This window comes from Cupressus sempervirens, chromosome 3 (assembly GCF_028749045.1).
Source record: "Cupressus sempervirens isolate cs-2001-9-10 chromosome 3, ASM2874904v1, whole genome shotgun sequence".
Lineage (NCBI taxonomy): Eukaryota > Viridiplantae > Streptophyta > Pinopsida > Cupressales > Cupressaceae > Cupressus > Cupressus sempervirens.
In genome coordinates, this window is record NC_143120.1 from 327,323,531 (window position 1) to 327,340,474 (window position 16,944).

The following is a 16,944-nucleotide window of genomic DNA, read 5'->3' on the forward strand; positions in this document are numbered from 1 at the left end:
GGTCAAAAATGTGATTCATAACTCTCAAATTCTGGGCGCTTTTGTAAAAGCGTGATTCATAGAGGGAATGAGATGAAGCGTTTTTGACATCTAAAAGAAAAATGTGTTAACCAACAGCAACGACATGGATTGAAATGCCAAAACAATTCCTCCTTGAGCAAAACCATGACAAGAAATGCTCCAAATCTGGGCATTTTTCTCTAAAACATAGCTCCAAAATGCCATGAAATGAACCTTTTTTTGTATGAGATTCAACATTTAGGGCATTATAATGCCAAGAGATGCAAAACGGACCCTCTTGGGGATTTCAAGTCATATCATGAGCAGATCTGGGCATTTTAGATGAAAAACGTGTTCTTGGAGGAAGAAAACATCAAGTATTTTGCCCTTGAATTTTCAATTTCGGGTTTACCATTTACAATTGCATAAAACATATGTAAAGCACATTCTCCAAGAGGGATTACATGTTTTAAAATATTTGTAGTTGATCTTTTTGATGAAAACGCACTCTAGAAGTGCCATTGCATATTTTAAAATCATGTTTCAACGCAAAAATGCATTCTCCAAGTGCCATTACATATTTTAAAAACTCAAATATGCATTGCCCAAGTAAAACACATTCTCAACGTGCCATTACATGTTTAGAAATATGCAATATGACCTCAAGATGTAGAACACACTCTCCAAGTGCATATGCAAATTTTTAAAAACTTGAAAATGCATGTCTTCTATTGCAAACACACTCTCCAAGGGTCATTACATATTTTAAAATATGTAAAACTTATTCTTGGATGACCATTGAGTGTTTCTAAAAGAAATGTTGACTTCTTGCTAATGCAAAACACATTCTCCAAGTGCATATGCATATTTTCATGCATTTGGGTTAAAAAAACATGTAATGCATAGCTTAAGTGATGAATTAAGTACATGTTTCTTTAATTTTTGAAGAAATATAATTGGATCATAAATAATATTTAGACTATATAGTTAAAATATAATGTGCAAATTTATCATTCAAAAAGTAATATTTACTAAGATGTTTTGAATTAAACCTCAAAAATTAAATCAGACTATATAGTTAATATAGTCGCTTAAGTGAAAAATTAAAAGTCAACTTAAAAATATAACATAAAGTGCACTATAATCACTTAAGTGATAAATTTAACTGATAAAGTAAATTAAAAATATAACATAAAGTGGATTTATGTTATATTTTTCAAAGAGTGAATGTCAACTTTAAAATATAATATGATATTTTAAATCATGCAGTTGCACCTGGAGAGTCCACTTTCTGGGCACTAAAATGATCATATTTTTTGACTGCCAAGTCCTATTGAGCTCTAAGATAGATCAAATCGAAGAGAAAACTGAAAGCAATGATTTGAGCAAAACCAAAAGGCCAAAAGCTAACAAACACACACTCAAAAATGAGAAAAAAAGACTTTGAAGGCTTCAAAAATCAAGCATAGGGTCAACAAACAGAAAAACTAAAAAGACTTGATGAAAGCCTTCAGTAAAAAGATTCATTAAATCAATTGGGGTTGATTGATTGAGCAATGTTATCCAATTAAATAATGAACTAACTTAGAGAAAAACGAAACTTAGTTGAAAAAGTTTTCTAGTTTTACCTACATTTTGTGTTGACAAAATGCAGGGCAACACTTTGTGCAGACCCATCCACATGGGATATACATAAAGAAACATTTACCTTTTAATGGATATGCATTTACAAATAACATAGTAAAACTCCAAAATATCGATAGGGACAAAATGCAAAAATAATTAAGATCTCCTACATAGCTATGAAATAGGTTGAAAAGAACCCTTAAAATGGTCTTTTAATAATATATATGCCAATGAAAATAAAAGTGCATTATACATACAGATATTTGACAAATTTTATCAACTTTTTTATGTTTTGAAGTCCACCAAATTTCAAACTTAATGGTCGAAATTTATCAAACTTTGTGAATAAGTTATCTACTAAAAGGGCCATTAAGTTGGTAAGTTTCTGATTTAGGTGAGCCCATACACCATGCTGGCCATACCTATTTTTTTGGTAGCCATACATTGTTAGCTTTGTCAGTGAAATCAATATGCCTATGTAGAAATTGTTCTTATTGAAGAATAGTCTGTCCCTGTTTCTAGAAGAAGTACCCGGGTTTCTAAGAGGGTTGCAACCTATCATTGAACGATTCTATGCATCTAACACTTCCATATAGCTATTTTTAAGTCTAATCAGGCTATACCTATACTTGAGTTTGAGACATATTTGATATATGTATTAGTATCATCTTTTTTCTTTGCAGCAGGTTTGTGGTGAATGTTAGCTTGGGTCTCAGCTTAAATTCAAAGGTATTATTTCATTATTGGCTCCATGTATGTTGCTTGTCATTTTATTGGATGTATAAATATTCATTTGAGTAAAAAAATTGACAGTAATCCAATATTGTAATAACTAAACGGTTTACTGCTGAATCCCTAGCCTCAGTATCAGTTCTTGGTTGTTTGGATCTACTTTGTTTTATATCATTATTCATCAGCTTGGTGTGTAACAGAATTGGGTGGCATAGTCTGCCATTTTTGAATTTACTCGTTTGCACTTGTTATCAAATAGTTTGGTTTGATCAGAATTCACGTATCACTATCATTCATTTTGACATTGCACAATTCAATGAATTTGATGTTAATGCTAATTGATCAGCTAGCTGTCAATGTCATTTTGGTTAAACTTGGCGATTGGAAAGAGCTAGGATTTGAGTGACTATAAAAAACATTTAGTGCATGCGAGCTTATATCCTCCTAGGGACATTAAATCCAATAGGAACATACCAAAGAAAAATAATAATTCATTGAGCTAACCAAAATGTTATTTTTGTCAAGCTTACACCCATAAATTGTATTGATGAAATGTGTAGAGTGCTTAATATAGGATGATGTAGTATCCGCTAATGGAACTAATGTTTTCTCTATGTTCAATTCTTCATAAGTTTGAGGGGAGTGTAATGTCCCCTTTTTAGCATTCATAGCATGATGTTGTCGTTAGCTTATTTCCCCACGGTCTCGTAGGCTAAACAGGACATTAAAGGGACTTAGAGGCCATTTGGCCTAGATAGTTTCAGTTGCAGGTCTTTCTGAGGGGTTTTTGAGGCAACTTTGGGCATACTTACTATTTATAGTAAGTCATCTTGGACATGGTCGGACATCTAGGGGCAGCGGTATGTCGATGGTAATTGTTTAAAATCGACAAGAAGACTTGTTTATCACTGATAAGATTTGTTATGCATTGATAAAGCTATTTTATAAAGTTAAATTTAAATATTTAACTTTATTAATGCATAGACTATAGTTTGTGGGAAATATTTAAATTAAAAAGAGTCCCCTTTATTTTATAACACATTGGAGATATAAGTTACATAAAGGGAGTTATGTTTTATCCCACATTGAGAAAACGAAGGATGGAGGTCTTGTGAGAACACTATAAAAGAAATAGAAGAGCTTCTTTTAAGCAGGCTTGGAAATATCAAAGAAATTGGAAAATTTTCTGGTGATTATGTCTCAATAGTTTGAAGGACAAAATCCCTTCAAGGTGGAAATCTTGACGCCATTGAAAGATATGGTCTTGAGATTCAACATGGTAGCAGTCCGAAAAAGCAGATATGAAAAAGCAATCTGAAAAAGCGGAATCGAAAAAACAGGCTGAAAAAACAGTCCGAAAAAGCGGAATTGAAAAAGCAGGCTGAAAAAAGCAATCTGTAAAAGCAAATCCGAAAAAGCAATTCGAAAAAGCAAATCGGAAAAGCAAAGTAGAAGGGGCAACATTGAAGGAAATTATTACAGCCATCTACAACCAGGTTCCTTTGTTAGTATTGTTTTTTTAGGTATTATAAGTTTCAGCTGTAAGTGTGCATTATACCAGCATTATCATTTTGTAATCCATGTAAATGCCAAAAGTCTTGGCCATAATTCATGAGCATTGTATTAAAAATTTCATTGCAAATTAAGAAAATAATAGTTGCTGGTGTCATTTAAGCAATTCAATATCATTATTTATCAGCTAGTTAGTTTGCACACCAATTGTTTGTAAAAATGCCAGTTGGCTGTAGGTGTTCATTTCTCATGCTTAGATCATATATATGCATTGAATATTGTCAAAATTAGTAGCACACTCATGTTAGGCCATTGTGTAGTCCATTTGGAGTCTTCTAGCACAAGATTCTCATTGATGCAAATTGAAAAAAAGTCATTTAAAGCCAGCTGAAATACTATATCAGTCATACGTCCCTTGCATGTGAATTGTTTGATGAAATTCCTTGAGCTTTCATCAGCATTTTTTTGAGAGCAGATTTAGAAGGGTCATTACAGTGGTATCAGAGCTTGCTTGCAAAGTGTTTGACGAAATGTCAAACAACTGAAGTGTAAAGATTTTTGGTGTTTGAAGAAATTATAACCTATTGGGGTTATTATAGTGGTATCAGAGCTTGCTTACAAAGTGTTTGACGAAATGTCAAACAACTGAAGTATAAAGATTTTTGGTGTTTGAAGAAATTATAACCTATTGGGGTTATTACAGTGGTATCAGAGCTATAAGTCTTGCCATCCTGTGGAGGTCTTATAGGGAATTTGGAACAGCTAGATAGAGGGGAAAGTGTTTGACGAAATGTCAAAACACTAAAATCAGAGCATTTATGTTTGAGCATGCGACAAGGGCCTTATAATTTCCGCAATACCAGAGCAAGAGAAAATAGGATTTCAGACCTGCAGAGCGAACAATTCTAGTTCATCCGTGCAGGTGGACATAGAATCCAGTCATACAGACACAAAGGAGGTATTCTTTGATCAAGACATCAATATGGGTAACCGAGATGACAGGAATACAAGATTAGGCAGAGGCGGGAATGCCAGTCCAGATCAGGGAAAGGAAAGATTCTTACAGTTATTAGACACCTTAGCACAGGGTCAGTGATCAGCAGAGGAGAGAGCATAGGAACAGAGTCAGAGATTGGAGCTTATGATGCAGATGATGGCTCATCAAATGGGGTTGAATGGTAATGTGGGTGGAGGAAATAATCAGAATGGTACTAACCAGAGTGGTAATAATTAGGATGGGACACATAATGGATGCGAACAAGTTGGGAACAATTTCGGTCATGCACCCTAGCAAACTAGGACAGTGAGTTCGAGGCCCATTATTCCCACATTTCCTCCTAGAGCTCTAGAGCAGCCCGTACCAGAGCCCCAGATCATTGATATACAGGACCAGCTGAGGAGAGATTGGGAAGCCGGAGGTCCAAATTTTATTGCTGCAATCACCTTTAGGGAGTATATAGATGTGCGGATGAAGCATATGCCATGTGGACATGACAGGAACTAGAGCTATGAGCTACGAAAGAAAGTAGGGAAACTTTAGTTACCATATTATGATGGCTCGGGGAAGTCTACAGCAAGAGCTTGGGTTCAAAAGCTTGACACATACTTACAATTGAACCTTATGCCTGAGGAAGAAGCTATTAAGTATGCAGCAATTCACCTGGATGGGTTAGCACACAAGTGGTGGCATCATGGTATGGTCACTATGGGTCATGCACATATTACCTCATATGTGGAGTTTACGGAGAGATTGATTGAACGCTTTGATAGGCCTAAGGATCATACTTTCCCTATGACAGGCGGAAACTTGTATGAGGAGTTTAACAGACATGCAGATTCGATACAGGGAGACTTCAACACATCTTCAGGTAATGGTTTATCTGCATCATCTTCACAGGCAGAAGGGGTTTCAGATGTTGTGCAGGTTGAGCCAGTTGCATCAGAAGGTGATATCATAGGCACACCGGATCGCATGATTGACATAGATAGCGATTCCAGTATGGTTGGGTTGGATGAAGTTACAGCAGTTGAGGATACTTTCATGTTTGAGGATAGTAAAGTTGATCAGAAAGTGAGCATTCAGGACTTTGCAGAAAATGAGTATCAAGCACAGTTGGATGCTTCTTCACATGAGATAGAGGCTAGTAGCTCTTCACTTGGTTTGGCAAGCCAGCTGAAGACAAGGGACAAGGATATTGTCACGGCTTTATCTCATCATGACAGGATACATGGATTGATTGAGAATCACATTTGGATGATTCAACTGCAAGAGAGACAGAAATGAGTCACAACAGGTTCTTCTTGTGACGACTTACAACATATCAAGGAAGATGCAGTGAATAAGGAGTAGAAGGAGGTTGACCGGCTTTTTCATGAGCTGGAGGATACTCGAAATTCCTTGGTGTGTACTCGGTTGGCTCTCCAGGATTCTGAGAGACACGTGGATGAGCTTTGTCTTGAGGTGAGTTCAGTTCGAAAGTTAGCGCGTATAGCAGGGACTCAGTTTTTTTTGTACAGTCGGGTCACATGATGATGATATGAGTATGTCTAGCATTCACACTCCAGATTCAAAGATTGTAGATAGGTGCGTGAAGTCAGTTGGTATTGTTCACATTACTCAGGTGAGAAGTTTACTTGAATTGCCAGCTGATTTCCATTCATGGATTAGATGTTGGGATCCTTATCTTAGTACTTGGGATCGTTTTGACCAGAGATATCTATCATTCCTTGGTAGTAGTATCTATTGCACCATCATGGACTTGATTAGTAGTTTGCCAGGTGTAGTTCTCATCCATGCCAGCAACTTGTTTGATGCTGGAATTAGTTTTTACACACCTGTGTTGGGCATTGTTCATATATCCAGTCGACCATTCTTGTTGGAATGGGTTGATGATCTCTCAGATATGACAGAGTTTATAGAAGAGTCCCAGGATTCAAGTATTACAGATGATAGCTATTCTGAGGTTACTCCTTTGGACAGTGTACCAGGGATAGAGTATAGGAGTTCGACTAGTCGGCACAATCATGTGTCTAGTCAGCTGAGAGTTGGCGAGCGAGACATTTCTATCGCTTGCGAGAATTTCGATGCTGCTCGTCAGTTGTTAGCAGTTTATGGATGGGGTTCTCCTACTAGTGATGAGTAGGGAGGCAATTATCTTTCCTTGACAGAGATCCACTCTTTATGGGAGGCTATCCGGATTCCGAGACAAAATTATATGCAGTTGGTAGCCGACAGAGATTATCTTATGGAGTGGGGGAGTACAGCATATGATGCATTATTGGCCAAGGAAGATGAGGTGAGTGAGCTTACTCAGCAGCTCGAGGTGACTTCTGAGATTCTTGAGAGTACATAGTTGGCTTTCGAGGAGTCAGTTTCATTTCGCTAAGGTGACCATGGAGTTAGAGCAACTTCAGTCTTTACCAGATTCTGTACAATCACAGATCGTGGTGTCTGGTGATCTACGGATGTCCATGGTCGAGGTTGATAGAGGTAGTGGAGATGAGGATATATCTGTCCATGACACTACTATTGGCATATTTGGTCCATTTCTACTGGAGGCAGGCTCAACTGAGTTGGGCGCTGCAGCTGAGCATTGTGATATGTTTGACTTGGAGGGCACAAAGACTAGTGATGTTGTTGTTGATTCTGCACTCTTGGCTATATCATCCTCTGACTTAGCTGATGATCAGTCACAATTGGTCATATCACGTCTGCAAGATGAGTCTTTGACTGAGATTGGTTCTTTTTACCGGCATTATACTAAAGGATATGTTCATCGGTTTGCTTTTGATCCATGTGTTGAGGAGTTGATGGCAGACAGGTTTGGACTGGGCTCTCATTTTTGCTATCTACCGTGTAATGACTATTCACCATTAGCAGTGCATGGGTGTTATGGTTATGAGACAGTGGCCGGTAATCTGTAGAGTTGTGTTAACTGCAGCAGATGTACAGTGTGTGGATTCTCTGTATTTGGTGCAGTTTCATGTGGGAGTGGTCACTATTGTAGCAGAGTTGGAGTGTGCATTCCACATAACACGTTGGGTTGTGTGGATGGTGTTTATTATGTTGACAGTTTGGGTGATCTACTCTACTTAGGGTCTAATATTTTGAGAGTTTGTGCCTCGTGGGTTCTTGACTTTGGAGTATGGGTGAGTTGTATTCGCCAATTTGATTATGGATTCCTCTTGGTTAATTTTCAGAGGTTGTTGTAGGAGCCTATGTTGACTGACAGCAGTATAGTTCATGACTTCATTTGGGATCCAGGTGGATTGATTGGGTTGTTGTTCGACCATTGCTTGGGGACAAGCAATTTTGGGAAGGGCGGACTGTAATGTCCCCTTTTTAGCATTCATAGCATGATGTTGTCGTTAGCCTATTTCCCCACGGTCTCGTAGACTAAACAGGACATTAAAGGGACTTAGAGGCCATTTGGGCTAGATAGTTTCAGTTGCAGGTCTTTTTGAGGGGTTTTTGAGGCAACTTTGGGCATACTTACTATTTATAGTAAGTCATCTTGGACATGGTCGGACATCCAGGGGCAGCAGTATGTCGATGGTAATTGTTTAAAATCGACAAGAAGACTTGTTTATCACTGATAAGATTTGTTATGCATTGATAAAGCTATTTTATAAAGTTAAATTTAAATATTTAACTTTATTAATGCATAGACTATAGTTTGTAGGAAATATTTAAATTAAAAAGAGTCCCTTTTATTTTATAACACATTGGAGACATAAGTTACATAAAGGCAGTTATGTTTTATCCCACATTGAGAAAACGAAGGATGGAGGTCTTGTGAGAACACTATAAAAGAAATAGAAGAGCTTCTTTTAAGCAGGCTTGGAAATATCAAAGAAATTGGAAAATTTTCGGGTGATTATGTCTCAATAGTTTGAAGGACGAAATCCCTTCAAGTTGGAAATTTTGATGCTATTGAAAGATATGGTCTTGAGATTCAACATGGTAGCAGTCCGGAAAAGCAGATACAAAAAAGCAATCCGGAAAAGCGGAACCGAAAAAGCAGGTTGAAAAAGCAGTCCGTAAAAGCAGTCCGAAAAAGCGGAAACAAAAAAGGAGGCTGAAAAAAGCAATCCGTAAAAGCAAATCCGAAAAAGCAGTTCGAAAAAGCAAATCGGAAAAGCAAAGTAGAAGGGGCAGCATTGAAGGAAATTATTACAGCCATCTACAACCAGGTTCCTTTGTTAGTATTGTTTTTTTAGGTATTATAAGTTTCAGCTGTAAATGTGCATTATACCAGCATTATCATTTTGTAATCCATGTAAATGCCAAAAGTCTTGGCCATAATTCATGAGCATTGTATTAAAAATTTCATTGCAAATTACGAAAATAATAGTTGCTGTTGTCATTTAAGCAATTCAATATCATTATTTATCAGCTAGTTAGTTTGTACACCAACTGTTTGTAAAAATGCTAGTTGGCTGTAGGTGTTCATTTCTCATGCTTAGATCATATATATGCATTGAATATTGTCAAAATTAGTAGCACACTCATGTTAGGCCATTGTGTAGTCCATTTGGAGTCTTCTAGCACAAGATTCTCATTGATGCAAATTGAAAAAAAGTCATTTAAAGCCAACTAAAATACTATATCAGTCATACGTCCCTTGCATGCGAATTGTTTGATGAAATTCCTTGAGCTTTCATCAGCATTTTTTTGAGAGAAGATTTGAGGAGGGTCATTACAGTGGTATCAGAGCTTGCTTGCAAAGTGTTTGACGAAATGTCAAACAATTGAAGTATAAAGATTTTTGGTGATTGAAGAAATTATAACCTATTGGGGTTATTACAGTGGTATCAGAGCTTGCTTGCAAAGTGTTTGACGAAATGTCAAACAACTGAAGTATAAAGAATTTTGGTGTTTGAAGAAATTATAACCTATTGGGGTTATTACAGGGAGCCTCAGATTTATTTACATCAACTACCCCAAATGTCCTTGGCATATAGGGGTACGTCGGTATCAATTTATGCTTGGTTATCATTATTAAACAAGGACTCATTAGTAATTGACTCAATTTGTTTCATCTTTGTTAAAGAGTGTTTTCTCATGACTTTGTAACTATTAATATTATTTACATGATCATCTTCTCAATGTGTGTTGTTTTATTTCATATGAATTAGACATTGCCATAGCTGGCCTAGAGTATAATAACCATCTTGTTCTTGATGAATTCTTTTTAATGCTTGATTATCTGCTTTGATAATAGACCAATAGTACTTTATGGAGGTTTGTCTTTTGAAAGTGTCTTCGAGCGATCTTGTCTAGTTTTCTATATTTATTGTGGAGGAAAACCATTTATATAACACTTCCAGTGTTTCTTGTGAACTACACTTTAGGGATCTATGGCAAAACCTAGCTCTCTATGGATTAAATAGAGTGATGCTTCGTCAATTGTAAAAGGCTTTGCTTCTAGCAGAAATGATAAAGGCTTTTCTTGGGATTCCTATAGTTTTCTACTATGATCCAGCTTATTTCTCAGATTATAAAGCTTTCATATATGCACACATTTCGTATGAAGTTTGCATATCATGGTGGATTACAATATATGTGGATTGCTTGCAATAAGAAATAACATCATTCATAGAGTAGATGAATTACTTTTAGATAAAGATTACAATGTTAACCTTATAATTTAACTAATTCATCAGAAGACTTTTATTCGTCTTTTTTTCCATTTTGGTAAAAATAAATTAAAACTGTTCCTATGATATATCTTTAAAGTGTAAAATTCAGAGATAAATCACACATGCTCTAAGAATTAGAAATGCTTGAATTTGGTAGTTTATTATATGTTGCAAATGCTAATGTTCCCTTTTGTGATTGTTTCTCTTTATAGCCATGAGACGGTTGAAGGATGGTGGTGCATCTTCCTTTGTATTGGATTTGCGAGATAATCCTGGAGGCTTAGTGGAGGTTTGCAATTTTTTCATTGACCATAGAATTGCATAAGTATTTTTAGCAAATAAATTTGTCTTTTTAAAAGAAAACTTTAAGTGGAATAACATGTGAGGAAATTCTCTCTTCAAATTTCTAGGGGAAGCTCCCTAATGTAATCTAGTCCCAAAATCTGAACTATTAACAAGTTTGATGTTTGTGCATAGTGTATAAATTTTTTTTCATCAGTAAAAGGCCGAAACCAATACTTTATTAATTATAGTGAAATTTACAATGTTCCTCCCTTCAAATGGGCATTGGTAGGAAAGAATGGAGTCAAGAAAACCTCCAGTCTCACCTGATGATTTCCTTCCCTTAAATACAAACAATAATCTAGGGGCATAACCCTATTTACAGAAATTTTTGACAAATGATCCTACATTTACAACATTTGTCCCATTATTTCATTTATCTTGTCTCTTTCCTTATGATTATGAGTTTCCATCTTTAGCGCCTTTATGTTTCTTTAATACGCTGACGTGTCAGAAAATACCTTTTGACCAAGATCATTGTTAGATTCATAGTAATGAGAATTGCGGCGATTCACGCGATTCGGTGATTCAATTTAAGCCAAATGTTTTTTTCTGAGTTGATGAATCGAATCAGCGATAAAGGGTTTATGAAATAAGTTACTAAATTCGGAAAATTTAAAAAACCTTTGAAATTTAGTAACTTATTTCATAACCCCTTCATTGCTGATTCGATTCACTGACTCGATTCGGCCTTGCCGATTCCAATTCTTCTTACTTTTGTTAGATCCATAAAATGAACTAGCCGAAGTTATGAAATCTACGTTATTTGATTTCAAAAAAAGGATTTTGAGCTTTAAGCAACAAAATTATAGGAGATTTTGAGCTAATATTAATCTTATTAAGTTTTATGTTTGAATTTTAGGAAATCTTCCAAATAGCAATCTTAAATGTGTTCCTATTTGGATGAGTTATTCATCTTAGAATTTTAAGGTTCTTATCTTTGAAATTTATACTCCACATATATCTTCCCTTGAGTTATTACAAATTCTTAGTTACTTTAATTCGATTAGAAGTTTCTTTTTGTCTATGAATATTAGAAATAGCTATCATTGGTTAAAAGAAAGTTTGTATCAATTATCTACTTATCATGCATCTATACATTTAATAATATATATATATATATATATATATATATATATATATATATATATATATATATATATATAATATTATATTATATATTATTAAACGTATAAATGTATTATCGTGCTTAATGTAGTTATCATAGATCATGCCTTAATTAGTATCATGTTAGTTATGATTATCAAATATACTGCTCGGTCAAAGTAAGGTTGCTTGTTTAATGTAAAGAGGCATGAAAGGTTGCTTGTTTAATGTAAAGAGGCATGATTATCGGGCAAGTTTAATGAGACATACCTCCGGTAGAGACGTGTGAACTAGATTCATGTAGAGACATGTCCCTACGGGTAACATGTCTCTACCACACTATACCTATATGCAGACCTATCTCCAAAGTCACAATGAAGTACAAGAACAATCAATGCCAAGTCAAGACATTGTCATAGTTCATTATTAACTCATATACACATCACAGTGATATTGTGCCTTCATATTGATTGATGTTATCAATGAATTATATTGAATTGATATCGATACTCAGATCAAAGAAGATCGATATCAAATTATATCTTATTGTTTTGATATTGTTATCAATAAAAGAATATTAGCAATATCCGATCTGCATATATATACTTCCAAAATATATTTAAGTTGTAATGCTCCCAATTTTAATTAATTTGGGCCCAAGTTATTAATGTTTGTATTTAGGCGTTCTGATTGATTTAGTATACCTCGGACCTATTTTTATTTAATTGTTCTGTAGGTGTTGGCCGTTGGCTATTTTTGTAAACCCCCGGGATGTTTATCTGAAGGGTGTTTAAGCACGGCTCGTAGGTAGTAGTAGATATGCTTTGGATTATATTTCTTTGTACTGCGAATTCCTGTCGGAGTTCGGGATTGTTCGCCATTTCGAAAGTGAAAGACCTTCCCTATTTGGCTGGTGCGGTTTCAATGGGATTCAACCTTCACCCTATTCTGTTGTTGCATTTTATTGCGTCAGTCAGATTTGGCAAATAGGTGCACCGTCTTTCGGCACATCTTGAAGGAATTCTTTGTATTCAAGTTTCTATTCTTATATCTAAACTATTTTTGTTTTTTGAATAAACTATCATTCATTGTTGCATTTTGTGACATCTCCGTAAGGTTCTCTCCTTGCCATTCACCTTCATTGCTTCTCAAGTTCCACATTCCGTACACTATTCTTACCACGTCACCGTACTATTCTTTCTTCTACCCGTACGACTTCATCTAGCATCCGTACAACCATCCTTTCATACCGTATGGCTTCAACTAGCATCCCACTTGTGTTCACCGTACGACATCCATCTTCATTGAAAGGCTTAGTAATCACACTGTACAACCTAACTAGACTGCATGGTACGGTTGTTAGATTGCCACCATATAGTTTTTCAAGTGCCACTATACGGCTTGCAACTTCCCACTGTACGACCATTATATCTCCAGCCGTACGGCCTCCCACAATCAGTCGCACTTCTCTCTTCAATCCACATTGCCGTATGGTGTCAACTTTGGTGTAACTGTACTCAATTATTTTCACATACGTCATACTTGTTCGGAACATCATAGCGGTATCAGATCTGGTGATGTTACCAACTTGTTGGGATGATTGAGAGATTTTGGTACTTGGATCACACTATGGCCGCAAACAGCGATGGAGAGTAGTGGTGGTTGAAGGCACTACAAAGGATTGGCAAAGAGCTCAGTGAGGGTGTTGATCTTCCATTAGATATATTGGAAGTATGTTTGTGTCAGGTGGACCAATTACCTTCAAGATTTATATAGAGAGTCCTCTCGCCAATTAAGGATGCCTTAAGTCAACCCAGGCTTTTGAGACACCACGACAAGGATAAAAGATTGGCAGTTGCAGTATATCTCAGCGAGGTCTTGAGAATTTTGGCTCCTAAAGCACCATATGATGATAACACCATGGTAGAGATATTGCAATTGATAGTTGACAGCTTTCAGAGTCTTGATGACTTTAGTAGTGACCCTTTTGGTAGGAGATCTACAATATTGGAGAATTGTGCAAATGTCAAAGTAAGTAATCTTCTCTTAGATCTCGAATTGCAAAATTTGGTCCATGATATGTTTCATCACTTCTTGGTCACCATCAAGGAAGATCATGGTACTAAGATTCCAATTGCTATGGAGTGTCTTATGATTTTGTGCATTGAGGAGATGGATGAAATATCCCAACCCAACACATCTATGTTATGGGCTGTTCGTAATCTTGAATGTGTCCCCTCTATAGCCGCATGTAAATTGGTCAGTCATATTTTTGAGCATTGTGAAGAAAAACTAATATCTCATTTGCACAAGTGGGAGAAAATAGATGGCAGCAATAAGGACGATGCGGTATGCCAGAATGAAGACATTATTACAGGGTCGCTCCAAGAGGAATTGCTAAAACTTTCTTTTACACCAAGCGGAGGAGAACCCCAAAAAATTGAATAAGTTGCTCGCATGGATCTTGTGAAGACATGTACAGATCAAGTTATGCCGGTCACCAAGGTTGTTGCCGAAACTGTGTGTCTTTCACCGAAGTTATGTCCATCATCATGTTTGTTGCCAAGGTTGTATGTCCGTCATTGTGGTTGTATCTGTCACCATAGTTGTGTTTGTTTTCGTCACTATCACCGTGGCCGTCGTTGTGTCTATCATCGTCACCATGTCTGTTGCAAAGTCCATCGCCATGTCCGTCATCATCATGTCTGTCAACGTTGTTGTGTCCGTCATTGTCGTCGAGTTTATGTCAGTCACCGTTATGTCCACCACTGTCGTGTATGTCTTTGTTGTTGTGTTCATCATCGTCATCGAGTTTGTATTCGTCGTTGTCATCGTATCCATCACCATTATTATCGTCGTTCTATTCGTTGTCGTTGTTGCATTTGTCACCATCGTTGTGTCAGTGACCGTCATCATGTCCATTATCGATGCCGCGTTTGTGTCCATCGTTGAGTTTATGTCCGTCACTGATGTCGAGTTTGTGCCTATCATCGACACCAAGTTTGTGTTTGTCACCAATATCGAGTCTGTGTCCGTCGTTGAGCTTGTGCCCGTCGTCGTTGTCTTGGTCATCCATGTCATCATTGTGTGTCCATCAGTGCTGCTACAATCGTTAAGACATTGCTCATGTCGAGTCTCTATATCGTCAAGGTTTCAACTAGGGTTCTGTGTGCCGCCAAGGTTTTATCTATAGCTAGAATTGTTGGGTTTGTACCAACATTAGCATTTGTGTGTATGACCATACCCGAAGAAATTGATGAACATGATGACATTGATATATGTTCTGATTAGCATCCTTGGGATCCCGGTGACTCAGGATACAACAACATTTATATCAGAGTGGTGTGTCGGAATCTTGATGGTGGTCTACTAACCTTAGTTCAATTCAATCATACTCATGTGATCTTGAAGAAGCATGAAGTTTCTAGCAAATATGGCTATCAGCGTCAGCGCACGATTTGGGATCCTGGAGTGGCAAATTGCTTGAGGACAAGCAATTTTTGGGCGGTGAGGGTTTGTAATGTTCCCAATTTTAATTAAGTTGGGTTCAAGTTACTAAAGTTTGTATTTAGGGGTTTCGATTGATTTAGTATATCTCGGACCTATTTTTATTTAATTGTTCCATAGGTGTTGGTTGTCGGCTATTTTTGTAAAGCCTCGGGATGTTTATCTGAAGGGTATTTAAGCACGACTTGTAGGTAGTAGTAGGTATGCTTTAGATTATATTTCTCTATACTACGAATTCTTGTTGGAGTTTGGGATTGTTCGCCATTTCGGAAGTGAAAGACCTTCCCTATTTGGCTCGTGTGGTTTCAGTGGGATTCAACCCTCACCCTATTTTGTTGTTGCATTGTATTACGTCACTCAGATTTGGCAAATAGGTGCAATGTCTTTCAGCACAACCTAAAGGAATTCTTTGTATTCAAGTTTCTACTCTTATATCTAATCTATTTGTGTTTTATGAATAAACTATCATTCATTGTTGCATTCTGTGACATTTCCGTAAGGCTCTCTCCTTGCCATTCACCTTCATTGCTTCTCAAATTCCACATTCCGTACACTATTCCTACCATGTCACCGTACTATTCTTTCTTCTACTTGTACGGCTTCATCTAGCATCCGTACGACCATCCTTTCATACCGTATGGCTTCAACTAGAATCCCACCTGTATTCATCGTACGACATTCATCTTCATTGAAAGGCTTAGTAATCACACCGTACGGCCTAACTAGACTGCATTGTACGGTTGTTCGATTCCTACCGTATGGCTTTTCAAGTGCCACCGTACGGCTTGCAACTTCCCACTGTACGGCCATTATATCTCCATTCGTACAGCCTCCCACATTTAGTCGCACTTCTCTTCTCAATCCACATTGCCGTACGGCCCCAACTTTGGTGTAACCATACTCAATTGTTTTCACATATGTCATAATTGTCCAGAACATCACATAAATACATTAGAGCAGCTTTTAGGGAGAAACTAATCATATAATGTTCCCTACTAATCATATAATATTCCCTATTATGGTTTTTGTTAAAGCAATCTAATTCCTATTTTAAAAAATAGGAAAAAGAAGCTATTGTATTCCCCAGTTCGGAACCCATAAGAAAATAACTTGTCTAGACAATGTTGATGCAATTTTTTTTTCTTGTTTAAATTAGATGTACATAATACATAATAGGAAGTAGAAACAAAATAACTCGTGTACAATTTACATTTTTTTAACATGATTAAACATTATATTAAAGTACTTTAATTGATCTATCTTTCTCAAAGGTTCCCATGACATGGTTACTTCGTATAACACTAACTACTCTTCTAGGCTAGACCACAATCATAATAAAATCCAAATTAAATGGTGTATTACTAAATTAATCAACATGTTGAAATCACATTTGATTTATATTGTAGAACTTGATAGGGTTAAGAGTATTATACTATTTGACATGCTCAATGATTATCATTGCATATATGAATATTG

The 16,944-nt window shown here is 36.5% G+C and overlaps 1 protein-coding gene across 2 annotated transcripts in view; it reads left to right on the forward strand.

The window, feature by feature from the left end:
• LOC149566313 (Peptidase S41 family protein) overlaps positions 1 to 16,944 on the forward strand; it is a 317,692-nt gene that overhangs the window by 111,335 nt on the left and 189,413 nt on the right. For both annotated transcript variants that reach the window (XM_089819719.1, XM_089819720.1), the window contains exon 6: positions 10,725 to 10,801. In XM_089819719.1, coding sequence (XP_089675845.1) covers positions 10,725 to 10,801 — 77 coding nt within the window. The remainder of the gene's footprint in view (positions 1 to 10,724; positions 10,802 to 16,944) is intronic.